General features: G+C 43.3%; 1 protein-coding gene across 2 annotated transcripts in view; it reads right to left on the bottom strand.

Annotated features, from left to right (window-relative positions):
• LOC139756428 (uncharacterized) overlaps positions 1-8,570 on the bottom strand; it is a 100,610-nt gene extending 92,040 nt beyond the window's left edge. For both annotated transcript variants that reach the window (XM_071675866.1, XM_071675867.1), the window contains exon 1: positions 5,771-8,570. In XM_071675866.1, coding sequence (XP_071531967.1) covers positions 5,771-8,339 — 2,569 coding nt within the window. In that variant the 5' untranslated portion in view covers positions 8,340-8,570. The remainder of the gene's footprint in view (positions 1-5,770) is intronic.
• Positions 8,571-18,230: the final 9,660 nt, after the last annotated feature.

Below are 18,230 nucleotides of genomic sequence, written 5' to 3'. Positions count from 1 at the left end.
CAGGGGTGCGTGATGTCTCCATGGTTGTTTAATTTGTTTATGGATGGGATTGTTAGCTAACGGAGGTGAATGCAAGAGTTTTGGAGAGAGGGCAAGTATGCAGTCTGTTGTGGGTAAGAGAGCTTGGGAAGTGAGTCAGTTGTTGTTCGCTGATGATACAGCGCTGGTGGCTGATTCAGGCGAGAAACTACAGAAGCTGGTGACTGAGTTTGGTAAAGTGTGTGAGAGAAGAAAGCTGAGAGTAACTGTGAATAAGAGCAAGGTTATTAGGTACCGTAGGGTTGAGGGTCAAGTCAACTGGGAGGTAAGTTTGAATGGAGGTAAGTTTGAACTGAGAAAAACTGGAGGAAGTAAAGTGTTTTAGATAGTTGTCATTTCATGTGTGGAGGGGTGGGAACGGGAATGAATAAAGGCAGCAAGTATGAATTATGTACATGTGTTTATATGTATATGTCTGTGTATGTATATACATGTATAGGTTGGAATGTATAGGTATGTATATGTGCGTGTGTGAAAGTGCGTGAAAGGAGAAAGTTGAGAGTAAATGTGAATAAGAGCAAACTTATTAGGTTAAGCAGGGTTGAGGGACAAGTTAGTTAGGATGTAAGTTTGAATGGAGCAAGTGAAGTCTTTTAGATATCTGGGAGTGGACTTGGCAGTGAATGAAACCATGAAAACGAAAGGAGTCATATGGATGGGGAGAGGGCGAAAGTTCTGGTAGGAATGGACGAGGTGTGGATAGAAAGAACGTTATCTCGGAGAACAGAAACTGGTATTGCGATATAGGAATTGTGAGGAGGAAGGTGAATGTGTTGAAAATGAAGTGTTTGAGGTGGTTTGATCGAGTAAGTAAGGAAAGAAAAATAGAGATGTGTGGTAATGAAAAAAATGCGTGGCTGAGAGAGCAGAAGAGGTTGTGTTGAAATGGTTTGGACATATAGAGAGAATGAGTTAGGATATATGTGTCAGAGGTGGATGGAACAAGTGAGGCGGGAGATCATATTGGAAGTGGAAGGATGGAGTGATAAAGATTTTGAGCAACCGGGGCCTGAACATGCAGAAGTGTGAAAGGCATACACGTAATAGAGTGAATTGGAACAATGTGGTACACCGGGGTCAACGTGCTGTCAATGGGCTGAACCAGGGCATGTGACACGTCCGGGGTAGACCATGGAAAGGTCTGTGGGGCCTGGATGTGGATAGGGAGCTGTGGTGTCGGTGCATTTCACATGACAGCAAGAGACTGAGTGTGAACGGATCTGGCGAGCAAGTATGAATATGTACATGTGTGTATATGTATATGCATGTGTATGCATGTGTAGATGTACGTGTATGTGCATGTATGTACATGTGTGTATATGAGTGGATGGGTCTTTCTTCTTTCTTCGGCGATCAAGTATAATATATATATATATATATATATATATATATATATATATATATATATATATATATATATATATATATATATTTGTCGCTGTCTCCCGCGTTTGCGAGGTAGCGCAAGGAAACAGACGAAAGAAATGGCCCAACCCACCCCCATACACATGTATATACATACGTCCACACACGCAAATATACATACCTACACAGCTTTCCATGGTTTACCCCAGACGCTTCACATGCCTTGATTCAATCCACTGACAGCACGTCAACCCCGGTATACCACATCGCTCCAATTCACTCTATTCCTTGCCCGCCTTTCACCCTCCTGCATGTTCAGGCCCCGATCACACAAAATCTTTTTCACTCCATCTTTCCACCTCCAATTTGGTCTCCCTCTTCTCCTCGTTCCCTCCACCTCCGACACATATATCCTCTTGGTCAATCTTCCTCACTCATTCTCTCCATGTGACCAAACCATTTCAAAACACCCTCTTCTGCTCTCTCAACCACGCTCTTTTTATTTCCACACATCTCTCTTACCCTTACGTTACTTGCTCGATCAAACCACCTCACACCACACATTGTCCTCAAACATCTCATTTCCAGCACATCCATCCTCCTGCGCACAACTCTATCCATAGTCCACGCCTCGCAACCATACAACATTGTTGGAACCACTATTCCTTCAAACATACCCATTTTTGCTTTCCGAGATAATGTTCTCGACTTCCACACATTCTTCAAGGCTCCCAGAATTTTCGCCCCCTCCCCCACCCTATGATCCACTTCCGCTTCCATGGTTCCATCCGCTGCCAGATCCACTCCCAGATATCTAAAACACTTCACTTCCTCCAGTTTTTCTCCATTCAAACTCACCTCCCAATTGACTTGACCCTCAACCCTACTGTACCTAATAACCTTGCTCTTATTCACATTTACTCTTAACTTTCTTCTTTCACACACTTTACCAAACTCAGTCACCAGCTTCTGCAGTTTCTCACATGAATCAGCCACCAGCGCTGTATCATCAGCGAACAACAACTGACTCACTTCCCAAGCTCTTTCATCCCCAACAGACTTCATACTTGCCCCTCTTTCCAAAACTCTTGCATTCACCTCCCTAACAACCCCATCCATAAACAAATTAAACAACCATGGAGACATCACACACCCCTGCCGCAAACCTACATTCACTGAGAACCAATCACTTTCCTCTCTTCCTACACGTACACATGCCTTACATCCTCGATAAAACCTTTTCACTGCTTCTAACAACTTGCCTCCCACACCATATATTCTTAATACCTTCCACAGAGCATCTCTATCAACTCTATCATATGCCTTCTCCAGATCCATAAATGCTACATACAAATCCATTTGCTTTTCTAAGTATTTCTCACATACATTCTTCAAAGCAAACACCTGATCCACACATCCTCTACCACTTCTGAAACCACACTGCTCTTCCCCAATCTGATGCTCTGTACATGCCTTCACCCTCTCAATCAATACCCTCCCATATAATTTGCCAGGAATACTCAACAAACTTATACCTCTGTAATTTGAGCACTCACTCTTATCCCCTTTGCCTTTGTACAATGGCACTATGCACGCATTCCGCCAATCCTCAGGCACCTCACCATGAGTCATACATACATTAAATAACCTTACCAACCAGTCAACAATACAGTCACCCCCTTTTTTTATAAATTCCACTGCAATACCATCCAAACCTGCTGCCTTGCCGGCTTTCATCTTCCGCAAAGCTTTTACTACCTCTTCTCTGTTTACCAAATCATTTTCCCTAACCCTCGCACTTTGCACACCACCTCGACCAAAACACCCTATATCTGCCACTCTATCATCAAACACATTCAACAAACCTTCAAAATACTCACTCCATCTCCTTCTCACATCACCACTACTTGTTATCACCTCCCCATTTGCGCCCTTCACTGAAGTTCCCATTTGCTCCCTTGTCTTACGCACTTTATTTACCTCCTTCCAGAACATCTTTTTATTCTCCCCTCCTTGTATTTTTTTAACTTTCTAAGATGGGAAAAAGAAGAAGGAGTCACGCGGGGAGTGCTCATCCTCCTCGAAGGCTCAGATTGGGGTGCCTAAATGTGTGTGGATGTAACCAAGATGTGAAAAAAGGAGAGATAGGTAGTATGTTTGAGGAAAGGAACCTGGATGTTTTGGCTCTGAGTGAAACGAAGCTCAAGGGTAAAGGGGAAGAGTGGTTTGGGAATGTCTTGGGAGTAAAGTCAGGGGTTAGTGAGAGGACAAGAGCAAGGGAAGGAGTAGCAGTACTCCTGAAACAGGAGTTGTGGAAGTATGTGATAGAATGTAAGAAAGTAAATTCTCGATTAATATGGGTAAAACTGAAAGTTGATGGAGAGAGAAGGGTGATTATTGGTGCATATGCACCTGGACATGAGAAGAAAGATCATGAGAGGCAAGTGTTTTGGGAGCAGCTGAATGAGTGTGTTAGTGGTTTTGATGCACGAGACTGGGTTATAGTGTTGGGTGATTTGAATGCAAAGGTGAGTAATGTGGCAGTTGAGGGAATAATTGGTATACATGGGGTGTTCAGTGTTGTAAATGGAAATGGTGAAGAGCTTGTAAATTTATGTGCTGAAAAAGGACTGATGATTGGGAATACCTGGTTTAAAAAGCGAGATATACATAAGTATACTTATGTAAGTAGGAGAGATGGCCAGAGAGCGTTATTGGATTACGTGTTAATTGACAGGCGCGCGAAAGAGAGACTTTTGGATATATATATATATATATATATATATATATATATATATATATATATATTTTTTTTTTTTTAAAACTATTCGTCATTTCCCGCGTTAGCGAGGTAGCGCTAAAAAAAGAGGACTGGGCCTTTTTTGGAATATCCTCACCTGGCCCCCTCTGTTCCTTCTTTTGGAAAATTTAAAAAAAAAACGAGAGGGGAGGATTTCCAGCCCCCCGCTCCCTCCCCTTTTAGTCGCCTTCTACGACACACAGGGAATACGTGGAAAGTATTCTTAATCCCCTATCCCCAGGGATAATATATATATATATATGTAAGAGAGATGTGTGGAAATAAAAAGAGCGTGGTTGAGAGAGCAGAAGAGGGTGTTTTGAAGTGGTTTGGGCACATGGAGAGAATGAGTGAGGAAAGATTGACCAAGAGGATATATGTGTCGGAGGTGGAGGGAACGAGGAGAAGAGGGAGACCAAATTGGAGGTGGAAAGATGGAGTGAAAAAGATTTTGTGTGATCGGGGCCTGAACATGCAGGAGGGTGAAAGGAGGGCAAGGAATAGAGTGAATTGGAGCGATGTGGTATACCGGGGTTGACGTGCTGTCAGTGGATTGAATCAAGGCATGTGAAGCGTCTGGGGTAAACCATGGAAAGCTGTGTAGGTATGTATATTTTGCGTGTGTGGACGTATGTATATACATGTGTATGGGGGGGGGGGGTTGGGCCATTTCTTTCGTCTGTTTCCTTGCGCTACCTCGCAAACGCGGGAGACAGCGACAAAGTATAATAAAAATAATAAAAATATATATATATATATATATATATATATATATATATATATATATATATATATATATATATATATATATACCGAACACTCATACGCTCCACACTCTTTCCACATAGACTTGTGATATAACCACATACAATAGAGCATTCAGAAATTCGTTGCTGGGTAACCACAAACACCCAGCACTTACGCAAAGAAACATAGATCCTCCCAGTATCATCCAACTTCAACATTCTCGACATATAAATTCTTTGCCACAGCACTAGACCCCTCGAACCCACACCATCTCATAACTTACAACCCCCCCCCCCCCCTCCTTAAAAAAAGTGTACCCCACCTTATTCTTCAGCAACTTCTCACATACGCCCCCACCCTCAGCAGGTGTATGTACCACTGACAAAACGCTTACATTCTAGAAACATCCGCCCTCCCTGCACGGTCTTAAACACCGCCTCATCAGACTGTACACTCCATTCGAAACTACACACCCCAGACAAACCCGGGGGACGCCGTCCCATCTACCCAGCCCTACATTAGCACAGACGTTGATTCAATACATCCCAGGGACCTTTACAACCACCATGCATCTACCACCATGAAGACAAGGAATGCTTACAGCTCAGATGTCCCCCCCACTCTCTCCATATAAACAGACATCACATCACTACAGTTTATGACCTATGTATAGTTCCGCGGAGGACGTCCGTGTTGGCCTGCTTCCTGAGCACTATGTGATTTTACAAAGAGAGAAAAGTGATTCCTGGAGCAGGAAGTAAGTATACATTTTCTTAACTTCCTTAACATAACAGTGAAAGAAAATCCAATATAACTCACTGAGGTGTTTCAGATTTAGTAGTGTGGGGAGTCTTGATGCTAGCATCTGTAGGTCCTCCTTAGTGCAGCGGAGCCACAGCCACTCTAAGGTATCTGGCAGTAAGCTGGGTGACGTCACCCGGCCCGAGAACTCGGTCAACGTACAGCTGCTTGAATTTACGGCTTTTATAAATGCATCGGATACACCTTTGCTCTTGGAATAATGCTTTGTGAGATGCAACTGTACATTAACTGTTGTTTTGGCTAATGCTTCAAGACCTTGTTGAAGGTCAGGATACATTTCTGGATCCCGTAGAATTTCTATCTTCATTTCATCTGGATTGGCCAGAGAAAGTATAGGTGGGAGAGCTTTCCAATGGTGTCCCCCACTACTCCATTTTCTGTTTTCTGAGAACATTCGTGCAACTTCTTGAATCACCATTGGATGATTCTTGCTTTCCAAGGCAAATGACAACTGTGCATCGATATGGGCAGAACCATCATAGTGTATAACTATGGGAAGCACCTGCAGTAAATCAGGGAAATATCTTAATAAATGTTTTTCTGAGAGGGAAGCCAGTGCGCCTGTCAGCAAAAATAACACATTTTCGGACGATATGAGCATTAAATCTAACACATCAGTGAACATGTGTTTTATTACATTTGATTTATTGTATGGTGCAGTCGACTGGTGGCTGCTACGACTTTGTTCTTCATCCGAATCCAAAAGTGTTTTCAAAATCGATCGACTGGCGGCATGCTCCTGAAATCCACGATGTAAATATGACCAAATCCAAATCAGTTTAAGACCTTGCCGGGATCGCTTCCTTGTGAGATATGAAGAGAGAACATCTACGCGTGGCAAACCAAGGCTCTTACATTTCTCTGTTAAAGTACGTAGAGTGTCTTTTGAAAGGTCAAACTCAGTTTTCTTTATAGACTGCAGAGCTAAATCGTCATAAAGAGTCAGAAACTGCTTACATTTCTCTTCTGGGTTACCAACTTTTCCAGTCAACCTTTCTATCAGTTTCCCCGTCAGCAGATCTCTTAACTCATCATAGAGCTCTGTGACGGTGGTAAATGCATTGAATTTCTCGGGACACTCCACCCACAGTAAGGTCACCAATGTCAGGGTCAGAGGATTGTTGAGGTGCTGCTCAGTCGTTTCCTTTATATCCTCGAGCTTCGCACTGACAGCTTCTTTCACGTTCGCCCTTTGGTCTCCGTCGTCCACTAAAATGTCTACTGTATTACTGACATACTGTGAGCGCAGCTTTGGGGCGATACCCTTAACTAGAAGGTCTAAACAGCGTTTACCTGATGGAATAAGTGGGACGAGATGATCTCCACATCCAGGACGTGTAGTCACTATGACTCGTACTTTCCCTGCTACTTGAAGAATATCTTTCATTAAAATCTTTGAATCCTCATTGGCTTCATCATAACCATCGATCAGTATGATAGTTTTCAACCTTAAAATGATGTCTCTAAAAAAATCTAAGTCACCACAAGATCTTTGCAGAGTCTTTTGAAGTAATTGTTTAAGCAGCTGATCGAAAGATCGGATGCCGGACTCTCGACACTGTATGTACAGCATAATGTCCACCTGGTCAAGATCATTTACAGACCTTTGATCACTAACCCATTTCTCAATTAGATATTTTAGGAGAGTAGTTTTACCCATGCCTCCCTCACCAGTCATAATGATGACGTCTGGCTTACTTCCATCTTTCCGTGTCACCCGTAAGATTTCCTCACATTTCACACCTAGAGTTTTTTCCGTCTGAGATGGTCGACCACACACTACCTCATCTTCTTCAATTTGAAGGTCTATGAAGGTAAGGCTTGGTTTAAACTGTACATTACGACGGAGCCAAGGAGCTGGATCTATCTTGCATATAACCTGGTACTGTTCAGCGAGTTCTTTAAAGCCCAACTTTTTGATCTTCTGTATGATGTGTTCGCCATAATCTTGAATTTCCTGCTGAAGCTGTTTCAGTCCTAGTAAATCAGCAGGTTGTAGGGTTTCTCTGATTTTTGCATTTATATCTGTAAATTGTTGAGATAGTTCTGTACACAGCTGAGAAACCGTTTGACTGCTTTTCCCAAAACGAACAGCAGCACTTTGGTATATATTTTCTAATAATTCTTGTAATTCAAACAATTTTGTATCAAGGGACCGTTGAGTTAAATGTTGCTCTTCCAGAACTATGTTATCATGAAGCTGTTTTAAACGAAACAATAAATTTTCTAATGATGGTCCAAAAGCCTTCCACACAGGGTCGGTACTGTCGGCCAGGCCACACGTCAACTGCAGCAATGTGTACAGTAAACTAATATCATAGTTTCCTACATCGTCAGGTGTGCTTGAGGTCAACTTACGTCTCTGGTCTTGGTTAAAGTCATTCTTGAATTTTCTTCGACTGTACCCAGGCTGACTAAGCAAGTAATTTCGTATTGGATGTCCTCCTTGATAACCCCACTCGAAAACCCATTTCATAACAGTCTTGCCAACTTTAAAGGCAAGAAAATATCGCAGAAAATGAAGGTCCGCTTCTTCCATACACGTCGCTAAAGGTGTTATCGACATTTTCTCCGATATTCCACCAGCCTATGTGTTTCGTAAGGCCTAAATGTCATAAAAGTATATTTAGGTATGCCATACCTAAGTAACCTCACTACAAGCCTGATACGCTCAGCTCTCATCCAAAGTACACAACGGTGAGTATAACACAGACGAATGACTGGAGGAACACTTGATAAAGGGACACACGTTTCGGTATATATATCGACACCGGTGGATACGTCACTGAGAAGTGAGGACGCGTGTAACAAGTTGCCAACTCTGAGTTTCCCAGGCTGTGAATGAGCGAAACCTGCTAAACGACGACCAAACGCGCTACATTATTTTTCAGAAATTCGTGTGATGGACTTATCACGGTCCTCATTTTGTGGCAGATGAAATATGAAGTACACATATGAAATCTTACCAACGAAGTGTTAAAAGGACATTTCACTCGTGAGTATGTGAGTGGGGCCTGTGATTGAGTCGGCTCTCGAGGTGTGGTACGCGTTCCTGGTGTGTGTGTGTGTGTGTATACGTGAGAGGTGGGAGGACATGAGTCAGCCAATTTTGGGTTGTGGGGTTACTGGACCCCTATATATGCCGGTACATATTTTTAATTGAATAGACTACAATGATCTTTATACAGAATATATCCTTTAATGTTTAGACAGTCGTAAGTTGGGACAGGATGTGACACTGAATTTTTGTCGACTTTGGTTGCGAGGATCCATGTAAAGGAAAATGAATTGTTACACCATGTATGCGTCACTTGATCATGTGGCATGCCGCACCACTCGTGTCTTGAGGGTGATAATTGTTACAGCGCTTTACGAATAAGTGTTATGTAATCTTAGATGATAACCCGCATAAAACGATGTCATAAATTTCTGCCATTCATTTCTCCGTAGGAATTGCAGTATTGCCTTCACCATTTTAAACCCAGGAATTTGAGATGCAGCTGTGACTAATAGAGAACTAGAAGGACTGGCAAAATACAGGAAAAAAAAAAAAAGGAATGATTTCAAAGAGCGTCTGGCGAATTCCTCATTAAACACACCAGGATTCACGTATATGCCAAGCAGAAATACTGTTGTTACCTTGCTCCTCCAGACTGACTTATTTGACTCAGAGAAAATAATAAGTTTATCCCTTCGTATCTAAACGACCTACAGTATAGACTTTACGAATTCCCATTTTTCGAGAAATACGACATTGGTAAATATAGACAAGAGTAATGACGAAGCAAACACCCACTCTCCCAAACCAGTTTGAAACCCCACCACCAGGGAGATCACCTACCACAAACCACACCCCAGGTATGCCTCAGTTACGTTCTCTCATGTTCAAAAAATCAGGTTCGATGGTGAAGTCACGCAACACTTGTATCTCATTTGTATTGTGCTTACCCAACAAAGACTTACATGAGCACAATTCTTGACTCGCCCAACAATTATTTGTCTCGACGTCGCTCCGTCGTGAACAGTTCCCTACTGTCTTTGGTTTAGGATAGCAGCCATTTGCTCACGTAAAAAGTGGGACACACTGCGCGTGGAGCGAATCAGGTAACGCCAGGACACGCGCGAATGATAACACGTCAGTGCGAACGGCGTAATATCGAGCGTCTCCCTGGGACGGCAAGGCCATTTCACAAACGAATTTTGTCGACCAGCCCAGTAGCGTGGATAAACAGCTGGCTTAACTGTGGACCGACCGTCGAAACCAATATAGAAAGCTACGCGCTCGACCCCAGGCTCCCTGCGAATGCGCCACAGTCAAGTGACGCTAACCACGTACACAGATTAGATCCAAATTATCAATGTTCACTCTAAAGTTCATAATAACATTTCTCAATGTTCATTTCGAGCACTGCTATTTCGTCATCACGCCGAGTTCTCTAACTCCCTCAGTCCACTGAAGAGGCTTTCAGTTTTAGTTTGGCCGCTACCAGTGCCTTATTTACTGTACAGCCCATACTCGTTGTTCAAACTCCAGTAAGAAGTTAATCGTAACAGATATTACAAAATTCATTGATTTTCAGATAATTTCACGTGCGTTATTCTTTAGGCGCATAACATCAGCACAACCAGAATGTAGGACAGAGTAACAGTGGAATGAATTAGGAATTATGTAAATATAACGGAGAACACTTAGCATGTGAGGTGTATCTTTGGTACCAATTTCTTGTTTTCCCACCTCAAGTTCAACCAAGATGATATCAGATTAGGCTGTGTCAAAGGCCTTCACGATATCAAGAAAGAAGCAACATAAAAACCATACTTCTATGAGTTCTGAAACCATTAACACTAGACCTATAAAGGAATTTTTCATTCAACCGGAAGAGTTCAGCTCAAGCAAGACAGGATAGGATGTTTAAGCAAGACTCATGTGGGACGGAAGCGCAAGTGATACAATGTGACTAGGATAGGTGACCTGTGCGTTAGTACTTTCTCATCAAGCGTCTGTAGAATAACAGCTCGCGACTTCGTACTTCGATGCTGGACTGTCTGACAAAGAGAGCGAGTCGGAGTAGTTGGGAACACCTTCAGCACAGTCATGTATAAGGAAGGCAGCAGGAAGGGTCTGGACACGCCGACTGCCTACGATGTGCACCAAGAGTAGCAATGAGCTTCGTCCATACCTCTCCAGGATAGGTGTCAAAGGAGAGCTAAGAGAACGGGACCAGCTCTCTTCTTTGACGGGTTTTCTCTTCTTCATATTTGTCTTATGGTCTCTAGGGTCTGTAGATCCTTTTATAACATGGTCATGGCACCGAGACTATTATCTCAGGAACACTATACCAATGATTTCCAGGACTACCGGGTAGGTGCATGAGAGGCCGTCAATTTCAATATCAGTACTGTATCCCTTGATAGAGAAACGGGATCCTATGGTGTCACTAGGTACCTCTGTGCAATACTACCAAAAGCATCTGGCAAGTGTCACGATGAAGCTTACTAAAGCCTAAGGAAGGGTGGACATTCCTTCAACACATCATCAATGTTGTTTACATAATATCTGGCCAGTATGGGGAGGATCATCGTGTCTCCGTCAGGGGGTCGTGAAGTGGTGGTCCAGCAGGCGTCACTCAAGCGTTGTGTGTGGCGACATTTGAGGAAGTAGTGGACAAGGGTGCGGCGGTCGGGTCCTTTGCCTAATGCACAAGCGCGCTGCTCAGGGGAGGCGGGGATGCCAATCTCCCAAGCAAAGTCGTACCCGATGAAGATGCGTCCCTTTTCCGTGACCCTTTCCCATAGACATATGAGAGGTCAGGGAGCTGACGTGCAAGGCTGGCGGGGTGTCTAGGGGGATGGCTGCTTCCCCAGCTTCTCTCTGCTTGCGGCGAATTTGAGTCCTAAAGTTGTATAAGTGTTCGAGGAACAATGTAGTCAGGTGTGGCCTTGTTACAACCGGTCTTGGCAAGGCCATCTGCTGCCTCATTTCCTGAGATGCCGACATGACGAGGCATCCATAGGGATGTCACAGGAGGACGGCCTGCATCCTGAAGTGTTGATGTTAGCCTTCGTATTCGGAGGATGAGGTCCTTATTATCCCATCGAGAGCAGACCTGGGGTCGCAGCAGACGAGCAGGGGGCTGAAACCACCGGCATTTTCCTTAGCGAGAATAGCAGCAAGGAGGGCTATCAGCTCGGCCTGAGTGGAGGACGCCCCGTCAGAAACTCTGAGAGGGAGAGTTAGGCTCGAGGGCATCAGGACGGGAGATGTAGACACCAGCCCCCGGCCCTGCCCGTAGCAGGGTCAAAAGAGCCATCAGTGTAGAGGACGACGACCCTACCTGGAGACCACTGGACGATCCTGGAGAGGTGGTGGTGGTGTGTGTGGAGAACAACAGGGTTCATCTGAGATTTCGGGAACGGTCCGTCGAAGGCAATCACGTCAGGTTCCACAGTAACAAACGCATCACTATAGCAGTTAATGGAGGTCGACTCCCCACGGGCATCCGCTCCGCCACCTTGATCTGTATGAATCAAATCTTTACTCTCTGGCTGGATGGTATAGTGAAGGAGCTGAGGAGAGGTGACAGGAGAGGGACACGTAATAAGAAGAGTTAGGACACGACCTAAGACATTGAGGATGGCAAGACGATCTCTGAATAAAACGCAAGAGATCAGCATCAAGAAGATCATTAGGAGGGTGAGGAAAGATCATGACGATGCAAGCGAGAAAAGGCTATCGTGTACCTGCTGGCACCATTAGATAATGGGGTTGTCAGAGCCAAGTCACGTGTTGATAGTTTAAGATTACAGATGCATCATTTCTGTCATGTTTAAAATTTGAGATCGAAGTCTTCATCCTGTAAGTGCTCGCGGTGGGGCATGGCATGGAAGAGGGATGAGAATTCCATACGAGTACCATGAGGCCTTGGCGAATTGCACGGTCTCTTAAGAGAATGGTAGATCGCGCCACCAGATGAGGACGAACAGCTAAGTCTAATTTCTCGGAGGAAACGCTTGGTGAAGATCTTTTTTGCAGGGTTGCAAGTCCAGCTATGTTCCAGCTGAGGATGGTAAGGACTTAAATGGAGGTCTCTCGCATTAAGTCTAGGGTAAAGTTGCCAGAGGCTACGACGACAACTGTGGAGGGATGGTGTTTTTTTTTTCTTTTTTTTTTCACTAAGCTACTAATACTTGAGCAGTATTAATAGTCTAAAGTACTCTTGGGGAGAGAATGTGTTGTAGTAAACCTATTGAGCTCTTGTGTTCCTGTTTACTCAGCGGGTAAAATTTTGCATGCTATGGTTTCACTTAAATATGTATATATATACTTTTTCACTTATATTTAACTCATTAAGTCGGGTTCCTGGTGTTGCTGAAGCTGAAACTCACGAATCACCTGGTGTCATCACCTCTATTGACATACAAAGTGAGGCAGTACACTGTTATCCAAATAATGATGATAATAATAGTTACACAATATACCATGCGAAATATATCACAGTTGGTTTTCAGAGTGAAAAGTGAATTATGTTATTACAGCCACATCTGAGTTATGATACTTGGAAGTAATGAGTGAAGATAATTATACATAGAGATAATTACACAGAGCCCGTACCGTCTCAAATAACATTCAAAATATAATCATTATCTGAATATATCCGCCCTAATAACCTTCAGGTGATATGTCAATGAAACTTACACCAACACTATATTCAATGACAGGAGCATACATATTCTCAGACTGAACTAACACGTTGTCACATTTCATGGCAGACAGGTTGACAAAGTTATCCATCTAGTTTTGTTTTGCCCTTTAGTGATAAATCCCAATGGTTACGTAATTCTTCATCAGTTATATTAAGCAAAAACACGTCTCGTATGAGCGTATGTAGGAGGGAGCGATGGAGCAACAGTTAACAGTTTATACATGTCCGGGAATGTATCTTTATGCTCTTGTTACTAGAGCAACTCTATGTGTCCACGTAAAATACGTTGGTAATGCAATTCTAGTAACTAATGAAGTATCAGATAGGGCAAAAATGACTCTAGAGGCCACTTATAGCCAACTATGTGTTTAGGAACGTCGTGTACGATGGAGACAAACTGGCAACCTGCTCTCATGAAGTAGAGTTACCAGTTTGGCACAATTATACGGCAAAGGATTATGTGTATGAGAAATTACACGACTACCGCATCCTTCAAACATTAAGATTTTCAGTAGGGAGCACAGAAAGGAGAGGTGGTCTCCCCAGAAATGAAAGGGTACGTAGTATTCTCCACCCCAGGTCATTCCTTAGATACACAACTGAACGAGGAGTGGCATCTCACCCGCCTATTCAGGCAGACTCAGCCGTAGGTCGCTTACATGCACAAGCCTAAAGAGTATTTTGTTAAAGACTGTTAGATGAAATTTTACAAGTGTAAGTTGTATTTACATTTTGTGCTAAACTAGGATGATAATATGTAAACGACAGAGATAAAAAAAAAAAAGAATAGGACGTCTGGTTTAAGTTTAGCATGTTTTGCTCATGTATAGCACTTGTCCTGAGAACTGAATTTAACGTCACTGAGTTTCCCCAAATTCCCAGTGACGCATCTGACGGAATTGTCGTGAACTTTTGCAATACATGCCCACATCGGACAGAAACGTATAGTGCATTTCCTGTGTCATCAGCCTATGCTGTAAATGTGAATTAGATTTCCAAGTTGTGAAACAGAACACACTTATGATGTAACTTTATCAAAACTCTTAGGGAGGTGAAACTTCAGAATATGTCAACCATACCATGAAACGGAACTTCATTTTATGCAATATATTTTTGCCTTAAAGGTTGGCAAGACTGTGGTGATATGGGTATTCGACAGAGGTTATCAAGGAGGACATCCAATACGAAATTACTTGCTTAGTCAGCCTGGGTGCACCAGGGGATAATTCAAGAATAACTTTAACCAAGACCAGAGACGTAAGCTGACCTGCTGATGTAAGAAGCTATGATATTAGTTTACTGTATACATTGCTGCAGTTGACGTGTGGCCTGGCCGACAGTACCGACCCTGTGTGGATAACCTTTGGAACATCTCTTGAAAATCTCTTGTATCGTTTGAAACAGCTTCATGATAACATATTTCTGGAAGAGCAACATTTAACTCAACAGTCCCTTGATACAAAATTGTCCGAATTACAACAATTGATAGAAAATATATACCAAAGTGCTGCTTTTCGTTTTGGGAAAAGCAGTCAACTGGTTTCTCAGCTGTGTACAGAACTATCTCAACAATTTATAAGTATAAATGCTAAAATCAGAGAAACCCTACAACCTGCTGATTTACTAGGACTGAAACAGCTTCAGTAGGAAGTACAAGATCATGGCGAACACATCATACAGAAGGTCAAACAGTGGGCTTTAAAGAACTCGCTGAACAGTACCAGGTTATATGCAAGATAGATCCAGCTCCTTGGCTCCGTCGTAATGTGCAGTTTAAACCAAGTCTTGCCTTCATAGACCTTCAAATTGAAGAAGATGAGGTAGTGCGTGGTCGACCATCTCAGACGGAAAAAACTCTAGGTGTGAAATGTGTGGAAATCATACGGGTGACACGGAAAGATGGAAGTATGGGGCCTAAACGTTCAGGAGGGTGTAAGACGTGCATGGGACACAGCGAAATGGAGCAATGCGGTATGCAGGGGGCGGCATGATGTCACTGGGCTGGCTCAGGGCATGTGAAGAGGTTAGGGGAAAACCAAGGAGACGTACGTGGGGTTTGGCTCTGGAGAGAAGTGATCTGGTCATGTTACATTATACGTGACCTCCAACAGCCAGGATCAAACCCGGGACCCCTGTGTTGTTGCAGGTTTGTATGATATATACAGCTAGAGACAGTGTGAACGAATGTGGCCTTAGGTGTCTTTTCCTAGCGCTACCTCGCGCACAGGCGGGGGAGAGGGTTGTCATTTCATGTGTGGCGGGGTGGCGACGGAAATGAATAAGGGCAGACAGTATGAATTATGTACATGTGAATATATGTATATGCCTGTGTGTGTATATATATGTATAAGTTGAGATGTATAGGCATGTATATGTGCGTGTGTAGACGTGTATGTATATACATACACGTCCTGCATCCTCAGGCCCCGATCGCTCAAATCTTTTTCATTCCATCCTTCCACCTCCACTTTGGTCTCCCACTTCTCGTTCCGTCCACCTCTGACACATATATCCTCTTTGTCAATCTTTCCTCACTCATTATCTCCATATGACCAAACCATTTCAACACACCCTCTTCTGCTCTCTCAACCACACTCTTTTTATTACCACACATCTCTCTTACCCTTTTATTACTTACTCGATCAAACCACCTCACACCACATCTTGTCCTCAAACATCCCATTTCCAACACATCCACCCTCCTCCACACAACCATATCTACACCTACGCCTCGCAACCATTTAACATTGTTGGAAGCACTATTCCTTCAAACATACCCAATTTTACTTTCCGAGATAATGTTCTTGCCTCCCACACATTCTTAAACGCTCCCAGAACTTTCGCACCCTCCCCCACCCTGCGACTCACTTCCGCTTCCATGGTTCCATCCGCTGCCAAATCCACTCTCAGATATCTAAAACATTTCACTTCCTCCAGTTTTTCTCCATTCAAACGTACCTCCCACTTGACTGGTCCCTCAACCCTACTGTACCTAATAACCTCGCTCTTATTCACATTTACTCTCAGCTTTCTTCTTTCACACACTTTACCAAACTCAGTCACCAGCTTCTGAAGTTTCTCACCTGAATCAGCCCCAGCGCTGCATCATCAGCGAACAACAATTGACTCACTTCCTAAGCCCTCTCATCCACAACAGACTGCATACTTGCGCCTCTTTCCAAAACTCTTGCATTCACCTCCCTAACCATCCCATCTATAAGCAAATTAAAAAACCATGGAGACATCACGCATCCCTGCCGCAGACCGACATTCACTGGGAATCAATCACTTTCCTCTCTTCCTACACGTACACATGCCTTACATCCTCGATAAAAACTTCTCACTGCCTCTAGCAACTTGCCCCCCACACCATATACTCTTAGTACCTTCCACAGAGCATCTCTATCAACTCTATCATATAGCTTCTCCAGATTCATAAATGCTACATACAAATCCATTTGTTTTTCTAAGTATTTCTCACATACATTCTTCAAAGCAAACACCTGATCCACACATCCTCTACCGCTTCTGAAACCACACTGCTCTCCCCTAATCTAATGCTCTGTTCATGCCTTCACCCTCTCAATCAATACCCTTCCATACAATTTCACAGGAATGCTCAACAAACTTATACCTCTGTAATTTGAACACTCACATTTATCCCCTTTGCCTTTGTACAATGGCACTTGCATGCATTCCGCCAATCCTCAGGCACTTCACCATGAGCCATACATACATTGAATATCCTCACCAACCAGTCAACAACAAAGTCACCCCCTTTTTTAATGAATTCCACTGCTATACCATCCAAACCCGCCGCCTTGCCTGCTTTCATTTTCCGCAAAGCTTTCACTACCTGTTCTCTATTTACCAAACCATTATCCCTGACCCTCTCAATTCGCACACCACCTCGACCAAAACACGCTATATCTGCCACTCTACAATCTAAGACATTCAATAAACCTTCAAAATATTCACGCCATCTTCTTACATCACCACTACTTGTTATTACCCTCATTAGCCCCCTTTACCGATGTTCCCATTTGTTCTCTTGTCTTACGCACTTTATTTACCTCCTTCCAAAACATCCTTTTATTCTCCCTAATGTTTAATGCTACTCCTTCACCCCAACTCTCATTTGCCCTCTTTTTCACCTCTTGCACCTTTCTCTTGACCTCTTGCCTCTTCTTTTATACATCTCCCAATCATTGGCATTATTTCCCTGCAAAAATCGTCCAAATGCCTCTCTCTTCTCTTTCACTAATAATCTTACTTAATCCCACCACTCACTACCCTTTCTAATCTGCTCACCTCCCACGCTTCTCATGCCACATGCATCTTTAGCGCAAGCCATCACTGCATTCCTAAATACATCCCATTCCTCCCCCACTCCGCTTATGCCCTTTGCTCTCACCTTTTTCCATTCTGCACTCAGTCTGTCCTAGTTCTTCCTCACACAAGTCTCCTTCCCAAGCTCACTTACTCTTGCCGCTCTTCACCCCAACATTCTTCTCTCTTCTTTTCTGAAAACCTCTACAAATCTTCACCTTCGACTCTACAAGATAATGATCAGACATCTCTCCAGTTGCACCTCTCAGCACATTAACACACAATCTCTTTCACGCGCTTATCAATTAACACGTAATCCAATAACGCTCTCTGGCCATCTCTCCTACTTACATACGTATACTTATGTATATCTCTTTTTAAGCCAGGTATTCCCAATCACCAGTCATTTTTTAGCACACAAATCT

Source organism: Panulirus ornatus, chromosome 21 (assembly GCF_036320965.1).
Source record: "Panulirus ornatus isolate Po-2019 chromosome 21, ASM3632096v1, whole genome shotgun sequence".
NCBI lineage: Eukaryota > Metazoa > Arthropoda > Malacostraca > Decapoda > Palinuridae > Panulirus > Panulirus ornatus.
This window is presented reverse-complemented; position numbering and strand designations above follow the sequence as displayed.